Below are 19,978 nucleotides of genomic sequence, written 5' to 3' on the forward strand. Positions count from 1 at the left end.
ATTGAATTTACTGGTGACTGTCTCTATCAGGAAACAGTCAATGAACTAAATCTGGATAAGGTAAAACGGAGAACTCCTCCCTTTAAACAGGAATGGAACCTCAGGGTGAACAGAACTAACTTTAACTCAGAGGGAATGGTCAGCTTATGTTTTATAGAGATTGAGATTTCAGATGATTTAGATCATCTTACAGAAAAAAGTGGACAAAATGAATTAGTAATAATTCAACCAATATTTACTGAGTGGCCACTATCATGTGACAGATACTGTTTTAGAAACTATTTTAAAAGCAGTGAACAGTTTCCATTTTGGCTCAGCAGTAATGAACCTGACTAGTACCCATGAGATTGCAGGTTTGATCCCTGGCCCTGCTCAGTGGGTTAAAGATTTGGCATTGCTGTGTGCTGAGGGGCAGGATGCAGACTCAGCTCAGATAAGGCGTTGCTGTGGCTGTGGCCTAGGCCAGCAGCTATAGCTCCAAGTTGACCCCTAGTCTGGGAATTTCCATATGCTGTGGGTGCGGCCCTAAAAAAGGGGGAAAAGAAAGCAGTAAACAAAACGGAAAAAAATCCTGGAGCTTACAACACAGAGGGGGGAAGACAGAAAATAAGCAAAATCAACCAGTAAAATGATGATGATATGGAGGTGGATCTGATGAAATTAAAAAGAAAGCAGCCTACAACTGAATGTTAATGAAAGAATGCACACAGTTCTGGGGGTGGGGTAGGGAAATATGGGAGAAATGTTCTTTGCCTTGTTAGGACACAAACTTGTCAGTTTTCTAAGACTCGTCTGTTTGTTTGTTTTTGTCTTTTTGCCTTTTTCTAGGGCTGCTCCCTCAGCATATGGAGGTTCCCAGGCTAGGGGTCTAATTGGAGCTGTAGCCGCCAGCCTACACCACAGCCACAGCAACGCCAGATCCAAGCCACATCTGCGACCTACACCACAGCTCACGGCAACACTGGATCCTTAACCCACTGAGCAAGGCCAGGGATGGAACCCGCACCCTCATGGTTCCTAGTCGGATTCATTAACCACTGAGCCACGACAGGAACTCCAAAGCCTGGTTTCTTTTCTAACTTCCTTGAACTCTTAGTATTCCAAAAGTTTTGCGTTAGGTATATAATAATCTGAGGTAAAACTAAATTAGGTTAGAAATCTTATTCTCAGAACAGTTCTGTACTGAATGCCATGACTGCTTGACAGACTTCACATATTTTACTAAAAATTCCTTTTTTCTTTTTAGGGTAGCACTCATAGAATATGGAAGTTCCCAGGCTAGGGGTTGAATTGGAGCTGCAGCTGCCAGCCTACATCACAGCCACAGCAACACCAGACCTGAGCCATGTCTGCCACCTACACCACAGTTCATGGCAATGCTGGATCCTTAATGCACTGAGCGAGGCCAGGGATTGAACCCACCTCCTCATAGATATTAGTCGAGTTCGTTACAATGGAACTCCTAAAGATTCCTTAATATGACATGACTATTATATATACAAAAATAATTAATCATGTTCCTTGATAATAATTTTGTGACTTAGTATTAGGAGTGGATAGTGTTTTCTGGGGGCAAGCTTAGGAGGTAAACAGTATGATGCTGCATTCACTCCTCAGTGATTGTGACATATGAATGTTAGTTCTCACTAATGTCAATCAAGCTTTCCCACACATAGCAAAATAAGTTAGCATCCTTATCTTTAATTTTAATAAAATTACCTCATTTAGGATTTCAGCAAATGGAAAGACATTTATTTGGCAAGTTGAAACTCTAACAAGCTTGAATATAGCTGATCTGTGCCAAGATAATGAAAAAAATTGGTCTGGAAGAACTTATAATGGAATGAAAACATTGAATAAAACAAAGACCAGAACCTAGTAAGCCTGGAGAAACTAAGCTCCTATAAGCAAAGACTCTTCCAATTAGTCAATATGGCACTTAAAAGTCACTGGTGATGTTAAAAGTCTGTACCTGGCAAAATTGCAAAAAACTCTGGTGTTTGAAGGTTGTTAGTGTTAAAAATACTATGCACTGTAAAACTGCCCAATGGCAAAACTCTGGATTATCTTACATCTCAGAAAATGTCCACTACCTTTCCTTTTTCTTTCTTTTTTTTTTTTTTTTTTTTGTCTTTTTGACTTTTCTAGGGCCGCTTCCGCAGCACATGGAGGTTCCCAGGCTAGGGGTTTAATCGGAGCTGCACCTGCTGGCCTATGCTGGAGCCACAGCAACACGGGATCCGAGCCATGTCTACGACCTGCACCACAGCTCAAGGCAATGCCGGATCCTTAACCCACTGAACAAGGCCAGGGATCGAACCAGCAACCTCATGGTTCCTAGTCAGATTTGTTAACCACTGTGCCATGATGGGACCTCCCACCTTTCCTTTTTCAAAAGATCCAGCCCTTCACATGCACTGCAAGAGATTTTCAATTCTACTCAATACAAATGTCTGTCAAAAAAATCTCATTATGAGCATTTTCTACATTAGCTATTTGCTGAAATGGGATTTAATGTGTGTATTCATTTTTAAGAAATCTAATCACTTAAAAATTTGGCATTATTCTAATTATTAACAAACAATGGTTATATATCTAATAGATTTGTCAAAAGGGGAATCAGTATATAGTAAGAGGTGATAGATATAACCCCACAATGATCATGAGAAAGTCCCCAAATTTTCCAACACTGAGCTCCTTACTTACTCATTTCTTCTTAAACTCCAAATACTCAGAAGTCTCCATTTCAGTATATTATCTAAAATAAGCCTAGGAAATTAAGTTGGCAGTCCTATTCTAAATTTCAAGATCACTCCCAAACCAAAAATTTCTATTAAAAGATGCAAATCACTTCATCACACTTATTAATCATGTAGCCTTGTCAACTGCTTAATCTCACCTGAAAATTGGGATACTAAAGCACCTCATTTGAGAATAGCTGTGAGGATTAAATGAGTTAATTTATGTGAAATGCTTAGAACAGGATCTGGCACTTAATAAATCTACAATAAACATCCTTAAGAAAATCTCTCCTGACATAGAGACTCCAGATTATATGCCTTTTTGTCTGGGGAAGAGAAAAAAGGCATGGTGTCAAATCGTAAATACCCTCACTTGGTATATAACACAGATTCCTCTCATTGAGGGTGTCAGACACTTTCCCTCCAACCATTCACAAAAAGGAAGCAAGAGCTTTATCTACATCAAAATTTTGGGTGATACAGCTTCTGAATCATTTAGTACAAACGCAATGGCTATGACATTCCAAGAATTGTGAAAGGTACCATGTGGATGAAGCTATTTAATATAGCCCAATACATAAAAAATTCTAAATCATGCTGAAAGATAAAAGAACTTTTCCTGAACAAAATGTTTAAGCAAATGATCTTTACTATCAAAGTGTATTTTAGCTCAACGTAGAACTAGCTACACAACTTAACAACTTAGCACAAAAACAACCCCTGGCACCATCTTTTACAGTCCTTTTCAAACTTCAGAGCAACTATTAGTACTTCATGGGCTCTACTTCTGACTTGCTCAAGAATTTCCTGAGGAATGTAGCTCAGGAATCTGCATTACAAGTTTCCCATGTCATGAATCCTGTTTGGGAACCACAGCTTTAATGAATTTTATTAGTTTTCAAAGGGCAGAAAAACTGAGCTGTACTTCAGAACTCTAGCCTTGTAAAAATCCCACAGATGTAGAGACTGGCACTCTTCACCCTCACTCACCACAGACTTTGTCCAAGAGCACAGCGTACAGGTTAGTAGAGCAAGGGGCAGGGGCGGCCCTTTATTGTCTGCTTTAAATACTTCCATATACTAATTTTAAAGTACAATAACTTGAAATTTTGATTGGAATAAGGCAAAAGCTCGAATTGAGGAATAATTTTCCCTCTCCTATGCCCAGAGTATTTTATCTCACAGAACATGGTGGGGAGTTAAAAACCACAGGATGAAAAAACACTTCCAAGTGAATATTTCAAACTGAAAAAGTCTCTTCAGGGGAGGAGGCATAAATTAGGAGGTTGGGATTAACACATACACACTACTATATAGAAAATAGAAAACTAACAAGGACCTACTGTATAGCAATTCAATATTTTATAATGGGAAAATAATCTGAAAAAGAATGAATATATATATATAACTAATTCACTTTGCTGTACACCTGAAATTAACACAACATTGTAAGTCAACTATACTCCAATAATTTTTTTTTTAAAAAAGGTCTATTCGTATACTGTTCATTCTATCATTCAAAATATCTTCTCAGAGTTCTCATTGTGGCTCAGCGGCTTAAAGACACCATGTCTTTGGGAGGATGTGGGTTCGATCCCCAGCCTCACTCAGTGGGTTAGGGATCTGGGACTGCCAGCAAACTGCAGTGTAGGTGGAAGATGAAGCTTGGATCCAGTGTTGTTGTGGCTATTGTATAAGCCTCAGCTGCAGCTCCAATTCGACCCCTAGCTGGGAACTTCCATATGCCACAAGTACAGCCATTAAAAAAAACCCCTTTGTTTCTTATTACTCAAACTGTCTTCTAGAAAAAAAAAAATAGTACTTTTTAATTCAAGTATTTTATAACCCAATAACGAAAACATGGAGTTCCTGTCGTGGCTCTCTGCTAACGAACTCAACTAGGATCCACGAGGGTGTGAGTTGGATCCCTGGCTTCGCTCAGTGGGTGAAGAATCCAGCATTGCCGTTAAACTGTGGTGTAAGTCGTAAACACGGCTTGGATTTGGTGTGACTCTGGCGTAGGCCGGCAGCTACAGCTCCGATTCGAGCCCTAGCCTGGGAGCTTCCATATGCCGGAGGTGTGGCCCTAAAAAGAAAAAAAAAAAAGAAAGAAAGAAAGAACAATGTGATCTAGAAACAAGTTAAGCAATAAAGAATGTTATATCAGAGTTCTTCCTTAAAAGAGCACATAACTTAGAATTATACTATAGTCACCACTTGGTTATTATCCCTCCTCAGGAATGTATTACCTTATTGTGGGGGGCCATGCTGTGGGGAAGTTTCTGGGCCAGGGATTGAACCTGTACCACAATAGTGACCCGAGCCACAGCAGTGACAATGCTAAGCCTGATAAGCCACCACAGAATTCCTGAAATTATTACTTTTAATTACAAAGATACCTGCAATGTGGAAAAAGCATATACATCAGTGAAGAAAGGATGTCAACCCCATACTAAACCACTAAATTACTTTTCCACATACATAGCACGCATTTTTATACAAGGGAGGCTTGAAATATTCAGGCATAGGTTTTTCTACACTTGAATTTTCTTCTATTCATAAAACGAGGGGAAAAGACAAATTATCGTGCAAAACAGTATCAGCAACTTTCAGCCAAAGCATCAAAATAGGAAGTTAGCCAGCAGACACTTTGCAGCCAAGCTAGATCCTAAACAAAAAGTCTCTTTTGTACAAAGAAAAATGTTTTGCTTTTGTTTAAAAAAAAAAAAAGGCTGTAACTGGCAAATTTTTTTTCCTCAACACTTGCCCCAAAGTTCAGTGTTTAACTTCCTATTCCAGATGCCTACCACATTACTCAAATTGAATGCAAATATTCATTACTGCAAATGTGCTTCCAATTCTGCATGGTGGCTAGATCCTCTCTTTCCAATGTTATTTTCACCCACTTTTCTTCCAATGTTCTCTAAAGAAAATCATTGTATTTTCCAGCCTCCACTTTTGTCAAAGATTTCAACACCAGAAACCAAATTTCAGTTTGATTTTGTGTCTGATGGAGGGAGCATATTCCTCAGATGATACTAAATCACATCATTAATAGCCGTAATACAGTTAAAATATTAATTTCTGCCTCTTCTGCTCTCATGGTTTTATTTTATTTTTTGTCATTTTAAGGCCATTATCCATGGCATATGGAAGTTCCCAGGCTAGGAGTTGAATGGGAGCTGTAGCGGCTAGTCTACACCACAACTCAGGCAATGCCAGACCCTTAACCCACTGAGGGAGGCCAGGGATCGAACCTGCATCCTCATGGATACAAGTCAGCTTCATCTCCACTGAGCCACAACAGGAACTCCTGCTCTCATGATTTTAACATTAATCTCAAAATGACATCTCTAAAAATATCTGTAAATCCTAAAATACAACTGATAAATCATCTTTTGCAGGTAGTGGTTATGCAGATGGATTTTGGAGTCCTAAGTCTGTCATTTACTCACTGCGTGACTTTGAGCAAATCATTTCACCACCAGTTTCCTCAACAGGTAAGAGCCAGTACCTTTCCTCCACAAAAAAACTGGCTATAAGGATTACATGATTCGCATAAAGTACTGAGCATAGTAACAGCTAAAAAAAACCCTGGTCACACATGACATCCACACCTCTTAATAATCCTTATTTAACAACACAGGAAAACATCATTTAAATGTACTCGCCTATTTTGAAATGCTCAGGGATTAAGCTGAAATTTAACTCTGCTTAAGATAAGAAAACAGGAATCAAAAAGCAAAAGACTGCAAGAACCTACTCAGGAGTACAACTTATTTAAGAAGGAACTAACTATTCCACTGACATTCTCATCATAAATCTATTCATTAGCTTCCAAAAAGCTTAACTTGCTACCTTAAATAGCTGTATGCGTCAAAGGAGTATACAGTTTAATAGATATTACATAATTTCCTTTTCAAAGATTTCATTGTTCTTCTTAGTCCAAATTAATGACAATCTTTGGTACATGAATCTCTTCAAAGCCCAATAATGATAGGCATATGTTTTAAATTTGAAAACGTTATTCTTAAATATGAAAATGTCCTGTTTAATTGTTGCTACATATTGCTTCATACAGTTTATATATGTAAAAAGTAAGGCACAATTCTCCAAGGCTAAATGGCTAAGGGATATGGAAGCCAGAGAAAGATTAGTTGGGTTAGTGCTAGTGATGGACTCAAGGTGCCTGCTGGTGACACAGTCACTCTGAAAGGCTTATGGTTGGGTGGGATTGGTCCTAGCTATTCTCTCCAGGTTTTACTCCAGTTAACCAAGTACACCAACAACTTCCTTTCCCCCCTCCTTTTTTTTATTAAGGCAGACTAGACTAGAAGCTACCAGTCTTGTCTACCCTAGAACATACCTAATCACTTGCCAAGGAGGTTCCCTCAAAAAATTGAAGAGGCTGATATCTAGACCTGCCAATGAAGCAGAGTACCAACTGGATTGCTTTTCCATTATATTCTTTGCAGGAGAAAAAGTTAGTCATAGGGGCTAGATTGGAACGCCTTCAGAGTAACATTTTTTTCCCTCGTTTTTTCCCCCTTTCTCTTTTTACTTTTTTTATGGCCACACCTGTAGCATATGGGGTAGGGGTTGAATCGGAGCTGCAGCTGGTGTCCAATGCCTCAGACACAGCAACACTGTATCCGGAACACATCTGTGACTCACACCAAAGATTGCTGGCAACTACTGGGGTCCTTAACCCACTGAGTGAGGCCAGGGGTCAAACCCGCATCCTCATGGAGATTACGTCAAGTTCTTAACACTCTGAGCCACAATGGGAATTCTCAGCGATAATTTTTAACTGCTTCTTTATAATACCCTTTTAACAATAACACTACCCTGAATCCGCACTGCTCAAAATAACTCTTTATAAGAAAAAGTAAGAATGGTAAATCTATTCCTTTTACAAACTCTCATACTCACTGTAAAACTGAAGTCTAAACATTTGCTTTAATTAGGAAAGTCCTTTTTATTAACCCCCATTCTACTTGAGTGTACATGTTGTTTCTCCTAACTGGGATTAAATAGGACTTTTTAAAGCTATGACACTTATCTTCTAAACATTCTAAACATTAGATATGTCATGCTTAGGCTGCACTGTTACACTATTTAGGATATCAACTATTCCCTTCCTGTAAGAAAAGTGACTAGAGGAATTTCCGTCATGGTGCAGCAGACACGAATCCGACTAGGAACCATGAGGTTACAGGTTCCATCCTTGGCCTCGATCAGTGGGTTAAGGATCTGGCGTTGCTGTGCGCTGTGGTGTAGGTGGCAGATGCAGCTCAGATCTGGTGTGGCTGTGGCTGGCAGCTGTAGCTCCAATTAGACCCCTAGCCTAGGAACCTCCATATGCCACAGGTGCAGCCCTAAAAAGCAAAAAAAAAAAAAAAAGAAAGGTGATCGGAAGGTACAACTATGAAAAATTTACTTTAGAAGATCTGAAATATTTATAATAGAGAAAATATAATTACTTCTTCCATTTACACTATGGTATTTTTTTCCAGTTTATTTTCCAGAGTAGAATAAATGTAATACCTATTTGCCTAAATTATTAAATTTCTCATGAGGTGAAAAAACAAACCCAAAAACAAATCTCTTTGGGCTCCAGACATCAAGAATCAATGTGTAGGAGTTCCCACCGTGGAGCAGTGGTTAACGAATCCGACTAGGAACCATGAGGTTGCGGGTTCGGTCCCTGCCCTTGCTCAGTGGGTTAACGATCCGATCCGGTGTTGCCAATCCGATCCGGTGTTGCCCTGAGCTGTGGTGTAGGTTGCAGACGCGGCTCGGATCCCGCGTTGCTGTGGCTCTGCCCTAGGCCAGCAGCTACAGCTCCAATTCGACCCCTAGCCTGGGAACCTCCAGAGGCCTCCGGAGCCGCCCAAGAAATAGCAAAAAAAAAAAAAAAGGATCAATGTGTAAATCTGAGTTACTTCCTAACATCTAGCTTTTAATGTAAACAAGTTAATTTCAAAGGTCATGATTTGACCCACAAGATACCCAGATTCACACAATTAGGCACCTTATAAAGAGGCTGGGGACTCTAAGGTTAACAGTCTGATTAAAAACAACAAAGAGGGAGTTCCCGTCATGGCGCAGTGGTTAACGAATCAGACTAGGAACCATGAGGTTGCGGGTTCGGTCCCTGCCCTTGCTCAGTGGGTTAACAATCCGGCGTTGCCGTGAGCTGTGGTGTAGGTCACAGACGCGGCTCGGATCCTGCGTTGCTGTGGCTCTGGTGTAGGCCGGTGGCTACAGCTCCGATTCAACCCCTAGCCTGGGAACCTCCACATGCCGCTTGAGCGACCCAAGAAATAGCAACAGCAACAACAACAACAACAAAAAAAAGACAAAAAAAAAAAAAAAAAAAAATAAATAAATAAAAAAAAAAATAAAATAAAATAAAAAAACAACAAAGAGTCTACAATGTTTCCTAAGAAGCAGACTAAACTGAAAAACTTTTACTATATTCGTTTTATCCCATTATGGTCTTATTCTTATAAGGTCAAAGTCTTCCTAACAAACCAACACCCTGACTTTACATTCCAGCTAGGATAATAAACTTGCACAAGGCTCCTTAGATCTATCTAGTGAGTTTAATTACCTTTTTAAAAATAGGCTTTTCCATTGACCTGTATTTGAGATGGCGTACAACAGTACAAATGAAACAGCACTTTACTACGACTGCAAACCAACCAAGCACACAGTATTCTCTCTTCTTGGTAGTTGCCGCCCGACAAACATAGCTATCAATTCTGATACCCTTACTTACTGGTTGGCAGATTAAACATAAACTAACAAATCCCTCAAGTCCCCAAAACCACCACAGCTTAAGGCAAGCAAACCTTGCTTGCCAAAAAGTCAACCAACTTGTTCAGTGTTCCTAAGCAATTTGGAACTAGCCTAGCTCTTGGGATGCACCTTGGGTAAGTTCACACTAAAGCACTCTAACTAGGTTGGTATATTCATTCAGTGGAAGCACACTTTATATTATACAGTTTTTCTAAATCTACTACCTCTCCAAATCAGTTACATAACTGCAAATGAATAGATCAAATGCATTACAGAGGTGGGTTGTTTTCTGAGCCACGATTCTATCTGCCCAAGTTCTGTAGGCAAGTTTTTAATTTTAAGAAATACTCAAAACTACACCTAAAGCTTATGCTATGATAAAGAGTCTACTTAATTTAGACTCATCCCATTTTATTAAGTTTTATAGGAAATCCATTAGAAAATGCTAAATAGACAGGACTGGCTTGTATTTAGTTTTTGGGGGATTTGGGGGCAATAAAAACTTGTGCCTCTTATCCCCAGTTACAGCCTCTTTCTCAACATTTTTCTTTATTAATGCACACGAAAAAATGACAGACTTGCCTTGTGAAGTCGAAAATATAGATACAGGCTGAGAGGAAGAGGAAGAAACAAAGGAATCTGAAAGAAAATATACAGCGTGAGAATTTGACAACCTCACACAGGAATCTGAACTTTAGCTTTCCTTTTTCTTGGCCAAGTATCATAATTTTATTGGGTTTAAGTAAGAGGGAAAAAAACCCCAATCTGTATTTCCAATTACTGTTTTCACTCACCTGGCAGCAAAATCTTATTTCACTTTCGAATTGCATTTCTAAAAGTTAAATCAATTAAAATGTTTCTGGTCAAACATTCTCACCCACAAAGGAACAAAAAAAGAGGAACCCCTAGAATTTTTCTGTAAGTATAACCTCAAGAAAGATAATGCTCCCTTGCAACTTCGTGTGAGAAAGGAAAACTAGGTATCTGAATACTAAAAGATTTTGCTTTTAACCATTTTCAACTTCATTTTGAGGAGTTAGTCACAAATATGAGCATTTAAACATTTATAACTGGCAAATATACAAGACTGACCCTGAATACTAAAAAATTTTTTTAAAATCACAATTAATCCACTGCGAAAATAGGACCAACTTGAGAACTCTCCCATCTCTAAAATTATACTCTAAATTTGGCAACTTATATCAAAATTTTAAATGCATAAACTTTCCCCACCACCTCCTACACAAATTATTTAACTCAGCAGATAATATTTACATACATGTATGAAGACATGTATAGGAGGATAATCTAACTGACCATCAACAGAAGTCTAGTTAAATAGTTACACTGACATAATGGAATAATTGCTGCTATGGAAAAGAATAAGGTTCAGCTGTATATGTTGATATATTAAATTAAAAAGCAAAGTACAGTGTGTCTCAATTTGTAATCTGGCAACAAGAGTGACTTTGAGGTCTGGGACAGGAGGGTGATTTGATTTTCACTACAACCTCCTATAGTTCCCGTTGTGGCTCAGTGGTTAACCAGTCCGACTAGAAGCCAAGAGGTTGCGGGTTTGATCCCTGGCCTCACTCAGTGGGTTAAGGACCCGGCGTTGCCGTGAGCTGTGGTGTCGGTCACAGATTTGGCTTGGATCTGGGGTTGCCAAGGCTCTGGCATAGGCTGGCGGCTACAGCTCCCATTAGACCCCCAGCCTGAGAACCTCCTAGAAAATACAAAAAGTCAAAAAAAAAGAAAAAAAAAAAAAGAAAACTATTTGGCTAATAAATATGGAGCATGTTAACACCAAAGCATGTTAATACACAATCACAATAGGCAGTAATTCAGTGACGCAAGACCCGAATTTTAAAATTCACTGCTTTACCACATTTACTCCTACAAATGAAAAAGTTCTCCTCCCCACCCCCCCCTTTTTTTTGCTTTTCAGGGCCACACTTTCAGCATATGGAGGTTCTTGGGTTAGGGGTTGATTCGGAACTGCAGCTACCGGCCTACACCACAGCCACAGCAACTCCAGATCCAAGCCGCATCTGCGACCTATACTGCAGCTCACCGCAATTCGGGATCCTTAACCCACTGAGCAAGGCCAGGGATCGAACCTGTGTCCTCGTGGACACTAGCCAGGTTCGTTACCACTAAGCCATGACGGGAACTCCCTCCTTTCCTTTTTTTAGTCTTTTTGCCATTTCTTGGGCCGCTCCCGCGGCACATGGAGGTTCCCAGGCTAGGGGTCTAATCAGAGCTGTAGCCACCGGCCTACGCCAGAGCCACAGCAGCACAGAATCCGAGCCACATCTGCGACCTACACCGCAGCTCACGGCAATGCCAGATCGTTAACCCACTGAGCAAGGGCAGGGATCAAACCCGCAACCTCATGGTTCCTAGTCGGATTCATTAACCACTGCGCCACGACGGGAACTCCGAGGTTTTCTTTCTTTCCTTTTTTTTTTTGGCTTTATAGGGCCACACTTGCAGTATATATAGGGAAGTTCCCAGGCTAGGGATCTTATCAGAGCTGCTGGCCTACACCACAGCCACAGCAAAGAAATAGCAAAAAGACAAAAAAAAAAAAAAAGAGAACTGGGAGTTCCCATTGTAGCACAGTGGAAACGAATCCAACTAGGAACCATGAAGTTGGAGTTCAATCCCCGGCCTCGCTCAGTGGGTTAAGGATTCAGCGTTGCTGTGGCTGTGGTGTAGGCTGGTGGCTACAGCTCTGATTAGACCCCTAGCCTGGGAACCTCCATATGCCATGGGTGTAGCTCTAGAAAAGACAAAAAGACAAAAAAAAAAAAAAAAAAAAAGAGAGAGAGAACTGGCAGCAGGGTAGAGCATGGACTTAATTAAAAGGTTACTGCATAATCTTGACAAGATATGAGGGCTTAAACTGAGGCAGTGAGGATGGGAATGAGGAGATAGATATGACAGGACCTGGAACCACCTGGATGTTGGAGACTGGAGAGGCAAAACTCAAAGGACTGAAGAGCTAAGTGAAATGCCACAGGTTGGGGTATGGAACAAAGGAGAAGGAATTCTTTACATTAAATTCCACTAAAAAACAAGTTGTCTAAGGCATATCTAATTAAAGACTATTTACCAGTATGGACAGGTTCAGAAGAAAGGTAAGGATTACAGATAACTATCTAGCAGTTAACATCTGAGTGAAAACTGGCGCCACTGAAGTGAATGAATTTGCCAGGGAGAATCAGAGAAGTGTTAACTATGAATCTTGAGTCATAGTACCAATATTTACAGAGGAGCAGGAAAGAACCACCTATGAAGGAGATAGAAAGGAGTCGATTTGGGGGGAAATGTGTCACTTGGAGAAATCCTGGAGAATGATTAACAGAGTCAAAAGCCAATGAGTGCTCAAGACTTTGGGATGACTCACTGAAATGAAGTAATCAAGTAATTTAGCACTGATGATTCTACACAGTGATATAGAGGGGATCAGACACTGAAGACTGAGGACCGGATTAAAAAGACACTGATAGCAGAGTTCCTGTTGCTGTTCAGTGGGCTAAGAAACCTACTAGTGTCTGTGAGGATGCAAGTTTGATCCCTGGCCTCGCTAACTGGTTTAAGGATCTGGTGCTGCTGCAAGCTGTAGTGCAGGTCACAGATGCAGCTTGGAGCTGGCATGGCTGTGGTGTAGGTCTGCAGCTGCAGCTCTGATTAGATCCTAGCCCAATAACTTCCATATCTTTCAGGTGTGGCTTAAAAAGAACACTGCATTGAGAGCAAGTCTGCAAAGTATGGGTGATAAAGGGAAGGTCTAAAAACTGGGCAGCAGCTAGAGGGAGAGGCAAAGTCAAGGAAAAAGTTTTTAAGAATGGAAATGATAAACTTTTTTTTTTTTTTTTTTTTGCTTTTAAGAGCTGCACCGTTGGCATATGGAGGTTCCCAGGTTAGGGGTCTAATCAGAGCTACAGCTGCCAGCCCCCACACCCACAGCAATGCCAGATCCTTAACCCACTGAGCAAGGCCACGGATTGAACCCGAAACCTTGTGGTTCCTAGTCGGATTGTTTCCACTGTGCCACAACAGGAACTCCATAAACATATTTATAGAGAGGAAGGAGCAAGTAGAAAGAAGCAGACTGAAGATACATAAAAAAGAAACAGAAGTTCCTGTTGTGGCTCAGTGGTTAATGAACCTGACTGGTATCTATGAGGATGCGGGTTTGATCCCTGGCTTCACTCAAGGGGTTGGGGATCTGGTGTTGCAGCGAGCTATGGTGTAGTAGGTTGAAGATGTGGCTTGGATCCCTAGTTGCTGTGGCTGTGGCGTAGACTGGCAGCTGCAGCTCCGATTCGACCCTTAGCCTGGGAACCTCCATATGCCAAGGGTGCAGCCCTAAAAAGATTAAAAAAAAAACAAAAAAAAAAAACTATATTTGCAGGAACAAAGTCCAGGAAGTTGCTAGAAGGGATAAAAAAAAAAAAAGCAAAAGAGGACCTGATGAAATCTAATTCCACTAAATTTAATTTGATCTAGATTTCTATAATCTAATTATAGATTCATAAGTAATAAATCTGTGTAAATATGTGGTTAAAAGATTGTTCAGGAGTTCCCGTTGTGGCTCAGCATAGACAATGTGACTAGTACACAGGAAGACGCAGGTTTCATCTCTGGCCTCTGGTAAGGATCTGGTGTTGCAGGAGCTCTGGTGTAGGTCACAGACATGGCTCAGATCTGGCACTGCTGTGGCTGTGGCCAGCGGCTACATCTCTGATTCGACTCCTAGCCTGAGAACCTCCATATGCCTCCTTAAAAAAAAAAGATTGTTCATCACAAATACATATGTACATGTCCTCAACATTTGAATCTTTATCTTGACTAGAGCTATATTTTGAGTAATTAGAGAAGTTCAGTAATTTATTTCTCTAGAGCTCTAGATCTTTCATTTCTATTTTATCTTTTTCAAGCCCTATGATTATTATTGAATTTTATTTCTCATGGGTTATATAAACAGAGTATTTAGTGTCATTTATTGACTCAAAAATTTTTTCTTCTTTTCCATGGCCACACCTATGGCATATGGAAGTTCCTAGGCTAGGGGTTGAATAGGAGCTGCAGCTGCCAGCCTACACCATAGCCATGCCAGATCTGAGCAGCATCTATGTCCTACACGGCACTGGACCCTTAACCCACTGAATGAGGCCAGGGATTGAACCTGAATCCTCATGGGTACTAGTCGGGTTCTTAACCCGCTGAGCCACAATGAGAACTCCAACTCAAAAATGTTTATAGATTATACTTCATTTAAATTATAAAATATTGGCTACATTCCTTGTAGCTTATCTATTTTATATATATGGGCTTGTACCGCTTAGTCCACTACCATTTCCTGTCCATCCCCCTTCCCTCTCCCCACGGGTATCCACTACTTGTTCTCTACACCTGTGAGTCTGTTTCTGCTCTATTTTTCAGATTCCACATAGCAATAACTTACATTATTTGTCTTTGTCTGACTTATTCTTTTGTTCTCTTCCCTTGTAATTTGATAACTATCTTTAGTGTGCATTTATGTATCAGAGTTTTGGCTTGTGGTCGCCATGAAGTTTATATATATATATATATATATATATATATATATATATGATTACTTTACATTGCCAATCTATTGATTTCAAACGAATTTTAACAACCCTGCATTTTCACTCACCTCCTCTCTAAAGTCTATATATATATATATATATATATATATATATATATTTTATTTTTTTTTTTTTTGGTCTTTTTGCCTTTTCTAGGGCCGCTCCTGTGGCATATGGAGGTTCCCAGGCTAGGGATCTAATTGGAACTGTAGCCACCAGCCAGAGCCACAGCAACTCGGGATCCAAGCTGAGTCTGTGACCTACACCACAGCTCACAGCAATGCCGGATCCTTAACTCACTGAGCAAGGCCAGGGAACGAACATGCAACCTCATGGTCCTAGTCGGATTCTTTAACCATTGAGCCACGACGGGAACTCCAAGGCTTTATTTATTTATTTAGCTTTTTAGGGGCTGTATCTAAAGCATACAGAAGCTCCCAGGCTAGGAGCTGCAACTGCCGGCCCACACCACAGCCACAGCAACACCAGATCTGAGCCACATCTGTGACCTACACTGCAGCTCAGAGCAACACTGGATCCTTAACCCACTGCACTGAACAAGGCCAGGGGTTAAACCCAATTCCTCATGGATACTAGCTGGGTTTGTTACTGCTAAGCCGTGATGGGAACTCCGGCTTTCTCTTTTTAAAAATAAAATATTTTATAATAATTATAGATTTACAGAAAAGGCAAAAAGATCATACAGAGTGTTGCTTCATATCAAGTACTAAGTCCCCCCCCCCCACCCTTTTTGTCTTTTTGGGGCCATTCCCAGCCTAGGGGTCGAATCAGAGCCTACACCATAGCCACTCCAGATCCCAGCGGCGTCTGTGGCCTACACCAAAGCTCACAGCAATGCCAGATCCTTAACCCACTGAGCGATGCCAGGGATCAAACCTGCATCCTTATAGATACTAGTCAAATTTACTTCTGCTGAACCAGGATAGGAACTCCCAAGATGTTCATTCTGTACAACACTAAAAAGAGTTGAAAAGCTTTCTTTGTACATTTGTGGAGCAAATGTATAAGCAATTTAAGAGAAGGAACAAAAGTTCCCATTGTGGAGCAGCAGAAATGAATCCAACTAGTAACCATGTGGTTGTGGGTTCGATCCCTGGCCCTTGCTCAGTGGGTTAAGGATCTGGCACTGCTGTGAGCTGTGGTGTAGGTCACAGATGCGGCTTGGATCCTGTGTGGCTGTGGAGTAGACCAGTGGCCCGAGAACCTCCATATGTTGCGAGTGTGGCCCTAAAAAGAAGAAAAAAAAAGGAAGAATAAGCAGAAATTTTGCTGCAGAAGAAACAAAATTAGAAAGTCTGACAGAAACAAAATGGACTGTATAAGTAGTAAATTGGCTACAAACATTTTAATAACGCAATTTCTACAGTAGTGCCACATCTGTTAGGACTATCTTACACTTCTCTAGGTAATGTTTGATATGTATCAAATCAAAACCTCAGATTCTGTTAGAAATGGGAATTAAACTTATTTTAACATATTTTAAAATTCTGACACATCAAACTAGCCTAGCATTGAGTCCCTATTGCAAGTATTTTTCTTTCCTTTTCTCTCTTTTTTTCTGCTTTTTAGGGCTGCGCTTGCGGCATATGGAGGTTCCCAGGCTAGGGGTCAAATCGGAGCTACAACTGCTGGCCTACACCACAGCCACAGCAACACCGGATCCTTAACCCACTGATCGAGGCCAGGGGTCAAACCTGCAACCTCATGGTTCCTAGTTGGATTAGTTTTTGCTGTGCCATGACAGGAACTCCCAGATGTGAGTCTTTTTCTAATGACTAAAATAAGGCATTCAAGTGATTATAGCTTTTTGGATTAAACATAACTTTTTGCATTAAAGCCATTAGTGGAAAATACTTGGAGTTCAGAAGGAAAGATAGTAGTAAAAAAAGCCAATTTTAATGTAAGATATATTTATTATGAATATAATTTTATGTGCTTACATGAAAACTCTCAGCATCTAAATGAATATGTCAATTTCCATATGAATAAATTTTTACAAAGCCTATAATTTGATTATTAAAAATAAGATTTTCAGGAGTTCCCATTGTGGCTCAGTGGGTTAAGGATCCAGTGTTGCCATGAGTTGTGGTAGGTCGCAGACATGGCTTGGATCTGGTGTTGCTGTGGCTATGGCATAGGCCAGCAGCTATAGTTCCAATTCAGCCCCTAGCCTGGGAACTTCCATATGCCAGAAGTGCGGCCATAAAAAGAAAAATAAATAAATAATATAAGATAAAAAATTTCTTAATCTGAGGTTTATGAGTGAATTTCATAGTAGTTCATGAATCTGTAAAAGTTTACTCCATACTTCATTCATATGCATATTTTTCTGGGAATAGTTTCTCCATCCATCCATCCATTCCATAAACATTTACTGAACACCTATTATGAGCCAAGGAATAGTTATAGTTGCTGAACAAAAGTGACAGGGTCTCTGCTCTCATTCAAAAATATCTGAGAGCCTGCTTTGTATCAGGTTCTATTCAGGCATTAGAAAGCAGTAAATAAAATGGCAGAAAATCTCCTCTAGTGGAACTTATATTCTATTGTGGAAGACAGACAACATACAAAATAAGTAAGTCGAATGCCATAGGATGGATTATGACAAGTGCAAAGAAAAATAAGGCAGGAAAGAAAGGCCTATAAAGTCTTCTCGTGGGCAATTTAGATAAAGCTGCCAGGCAGAGACCTAAAGGAGGTGAGGGAAGAGCCGCAAGAATATACAGGGGGAAGGGCATTCTAGACACAGGAAACAGCAAATAAGACTCCGAGGTACAGAGGTATTTGTTGTGTGAAGAACAGTAAGATCAGTGTGGCTAAAGCTGGGTAAGCAAGGGGGAGGCTGGGGCCAGATACTACAGGGCTTCATATAACTTCTAAGACTCTGGCATTTAATCTAAGAGTGATCAGGAGCCACTGGAACATTGACAATGAGTGAAATGATCTGACTTACATTTTTCAAAGGCTTTACCAGCAGCTGTGTGGAGGAAAGACTGGAGACAGCCATGGGAGAAAATTTGGAGACCAGTTAGAAAGCAATTTGCAATAATGCAGGAGAGCTATGATAGCAGCCTGGACCAGGGTGGGCGCAATGAAGCTTGAGAAAATTTGTAGTCGCTTAATATATTCTGAAGGTAAAATCAATAGGATTCGCTGACTGCTGTATGAAGAACAGGGGTCAAGGGCATTTAAAATGAGGAAGAGAAATGACCACTGGACTTAACAATATGGAAAATAACTGGTGAACTTAACAGAAGTTTCTGTAGAGCAATCGAGCAAAAAGATGCCTCGCTTAGGAATCACGGGACCAGAAGTTAAGGTTTCTAAGTTAACTGAACTCAGTTAACCAATAGAGTGAATTCAAGGGGGCGACAACCATTTTTATCACTTGTTTTAAATTTGAAAGAAGAGGCAGTGTACATATTTGAAAGAACTGAGTTAGACCCTCAAGCCCTGTTGTATCCTACCCCCAAACACAAACCTTTGGGCCTATCACTTAACCTCCGTTAGGTCTGATTCCTCATCTGTAAAGTGAGATTTATTTTGTTAGCAACTTCACCGGTAAACATAACACAAGTCTTTCTCCTATTGAATACAGCCTCTTAAAGAGATGATCTACGTTTTTTTACCTTCCTACCTCCTAGAGCACCAACAAAGAGCTTTAACGTATGCTTAGACACTTGTTGAATTAAGTTAATGCGTGGGCACAACTTAAGGCAATACACGAATCTAAGAGAGAAAAATCAAATACTTCCACCGTTTATATAAAGCAAAGACAATGCACACTCCTGAAATGCTTTCAAGTGGCTCTGTATTAGTTTTGCTAAAAATGTTTTCCAGGATAGGAGTTCGCATCGTAGCACAGTGGTTAACAAATCTGACTAGGAACCATGAGGTTTTGCGTTCGATCCCTGGCCTCGCTCAGTGGGTTTAGGATCCGGCGTTGCCGTGAGCTGTGGTGTAGGTCGCAGACTCGGCTTGGAACCCTCGTTGCTGTGGCTGTGGTGTAGGCTGGCGGCTACAGTTCCAATCAGACCCCTAGCCTGGGAACCTCCATATGCCGTGGGAGTGGCCCTAGAAAAGACAACCAAAAAAAAAAAAAAAAGAAAAAAAAGTTTTCCAGGATACCCTTCAATAAACTCTCAAGGGCAAACTGCCAGTGAGGAATATGTCAAAAAGATTACCTCTCTGCCCCCTCTCCCCTGACCTAGGTGTTAGGTTATGATGTGCTTACTGGGAAAATTAAATCAGTTGATTGGAGAAAACAGGTAATATTTCTTTGAAATATAAAGAGACCATCACAAGAGGAGGCTAACTGCTGACAATTATCTATCCCACCACAAAATGTAAAACAGAAATACAAATCCTATACAGGATTTTCCTATTTATTTAAGGGATTTACTCTGAAATTGCAGTATCACAGAATAATATGTCTTGCTCTCATAAAAGATGTTACCAGTCACAGATATGTAGTAAAAGACTTCAATGATGCAACCACAAGCAATACTAATTACAGCTAAACTTATTCAGCATACATACTTTTTTGAAACATCTACAACATACCCAGTGATCCAAAATAATTCTAGAATAGCTATTACAAAGAAACACAATAAAAATTAAACCAGTTTCCTGGGCAACTCCTGAATGACTTAAATTACATGAACATAAAACATCAATTTGGTAATTTTTTTTTTTTTTTTTAGGGCCCCACTCACGGGATATGGAAGTTCCCAGGCTAGGAGTCGAATCAGAGCTACAGCTGCCACAGCCATAGCAACTTGGGATGTGAGC

The 19,978-nt window shown here is 40.3% G+C and overlaps 1 protein-coding gene and 1 long non-coding RNA gene across 6 annotated transcripts in view; one reads left to right on the forward strand and one right to left on the reverse strand.

The window, feature by feature from the left end:
• RTN3 (reticulon 3) overlaps nt 1–19,978 on the reverse strand; it is a 64,950-nt gene that overhangs the window by 39,612 nt on the left and 5,360 nt on the right. For 4 of the 5 annotated variants that reach the window (XM_085010843.1, XM_021082903.2, XM_085010841.1 and 1 more), the window contains exon 2: nt 10,128–10,184. The exons of the other annotated variant lie outside the window; for it this stretch is intronic. In XM_085010843.1, the coding sequence (XP_084866969.1) occupies nt 10,128–10,184 (57 nt within the window). The remainder of the gene's footprint in view (nt 1–10,127; nt 10,185–19,978) is intronic. 5 annotated transcript variants of the gene reach the window in all.
• LOC146405062 (uncharacterized) lies at nt 2,105–11,318 on the forward strand. Its single transcript, XR_014836879.1, has 2 exons — nt 2,105–8,834; nt 9,174–11,318. It is a non-coding gene; the product is annotated as an uncharacterized LOC146405062 (long non-coding RNA).

Source organism: Sus scrofa, chromosome 2 (assembly GCF_054392235.1).
Source record: "Sus scrofa isolate SSC_HxYL_T2T_F1_AM1 chromosome 2, Sscrofa_HxYL_maternal_Yorkshire_Landrace_v2.0, whole genome shotgun sequence".
NCBI lineage: Eukaryota > Metazoa > Chordata > Mammalia > Artiodactyla > Suidae > Sus > Sus scrofa.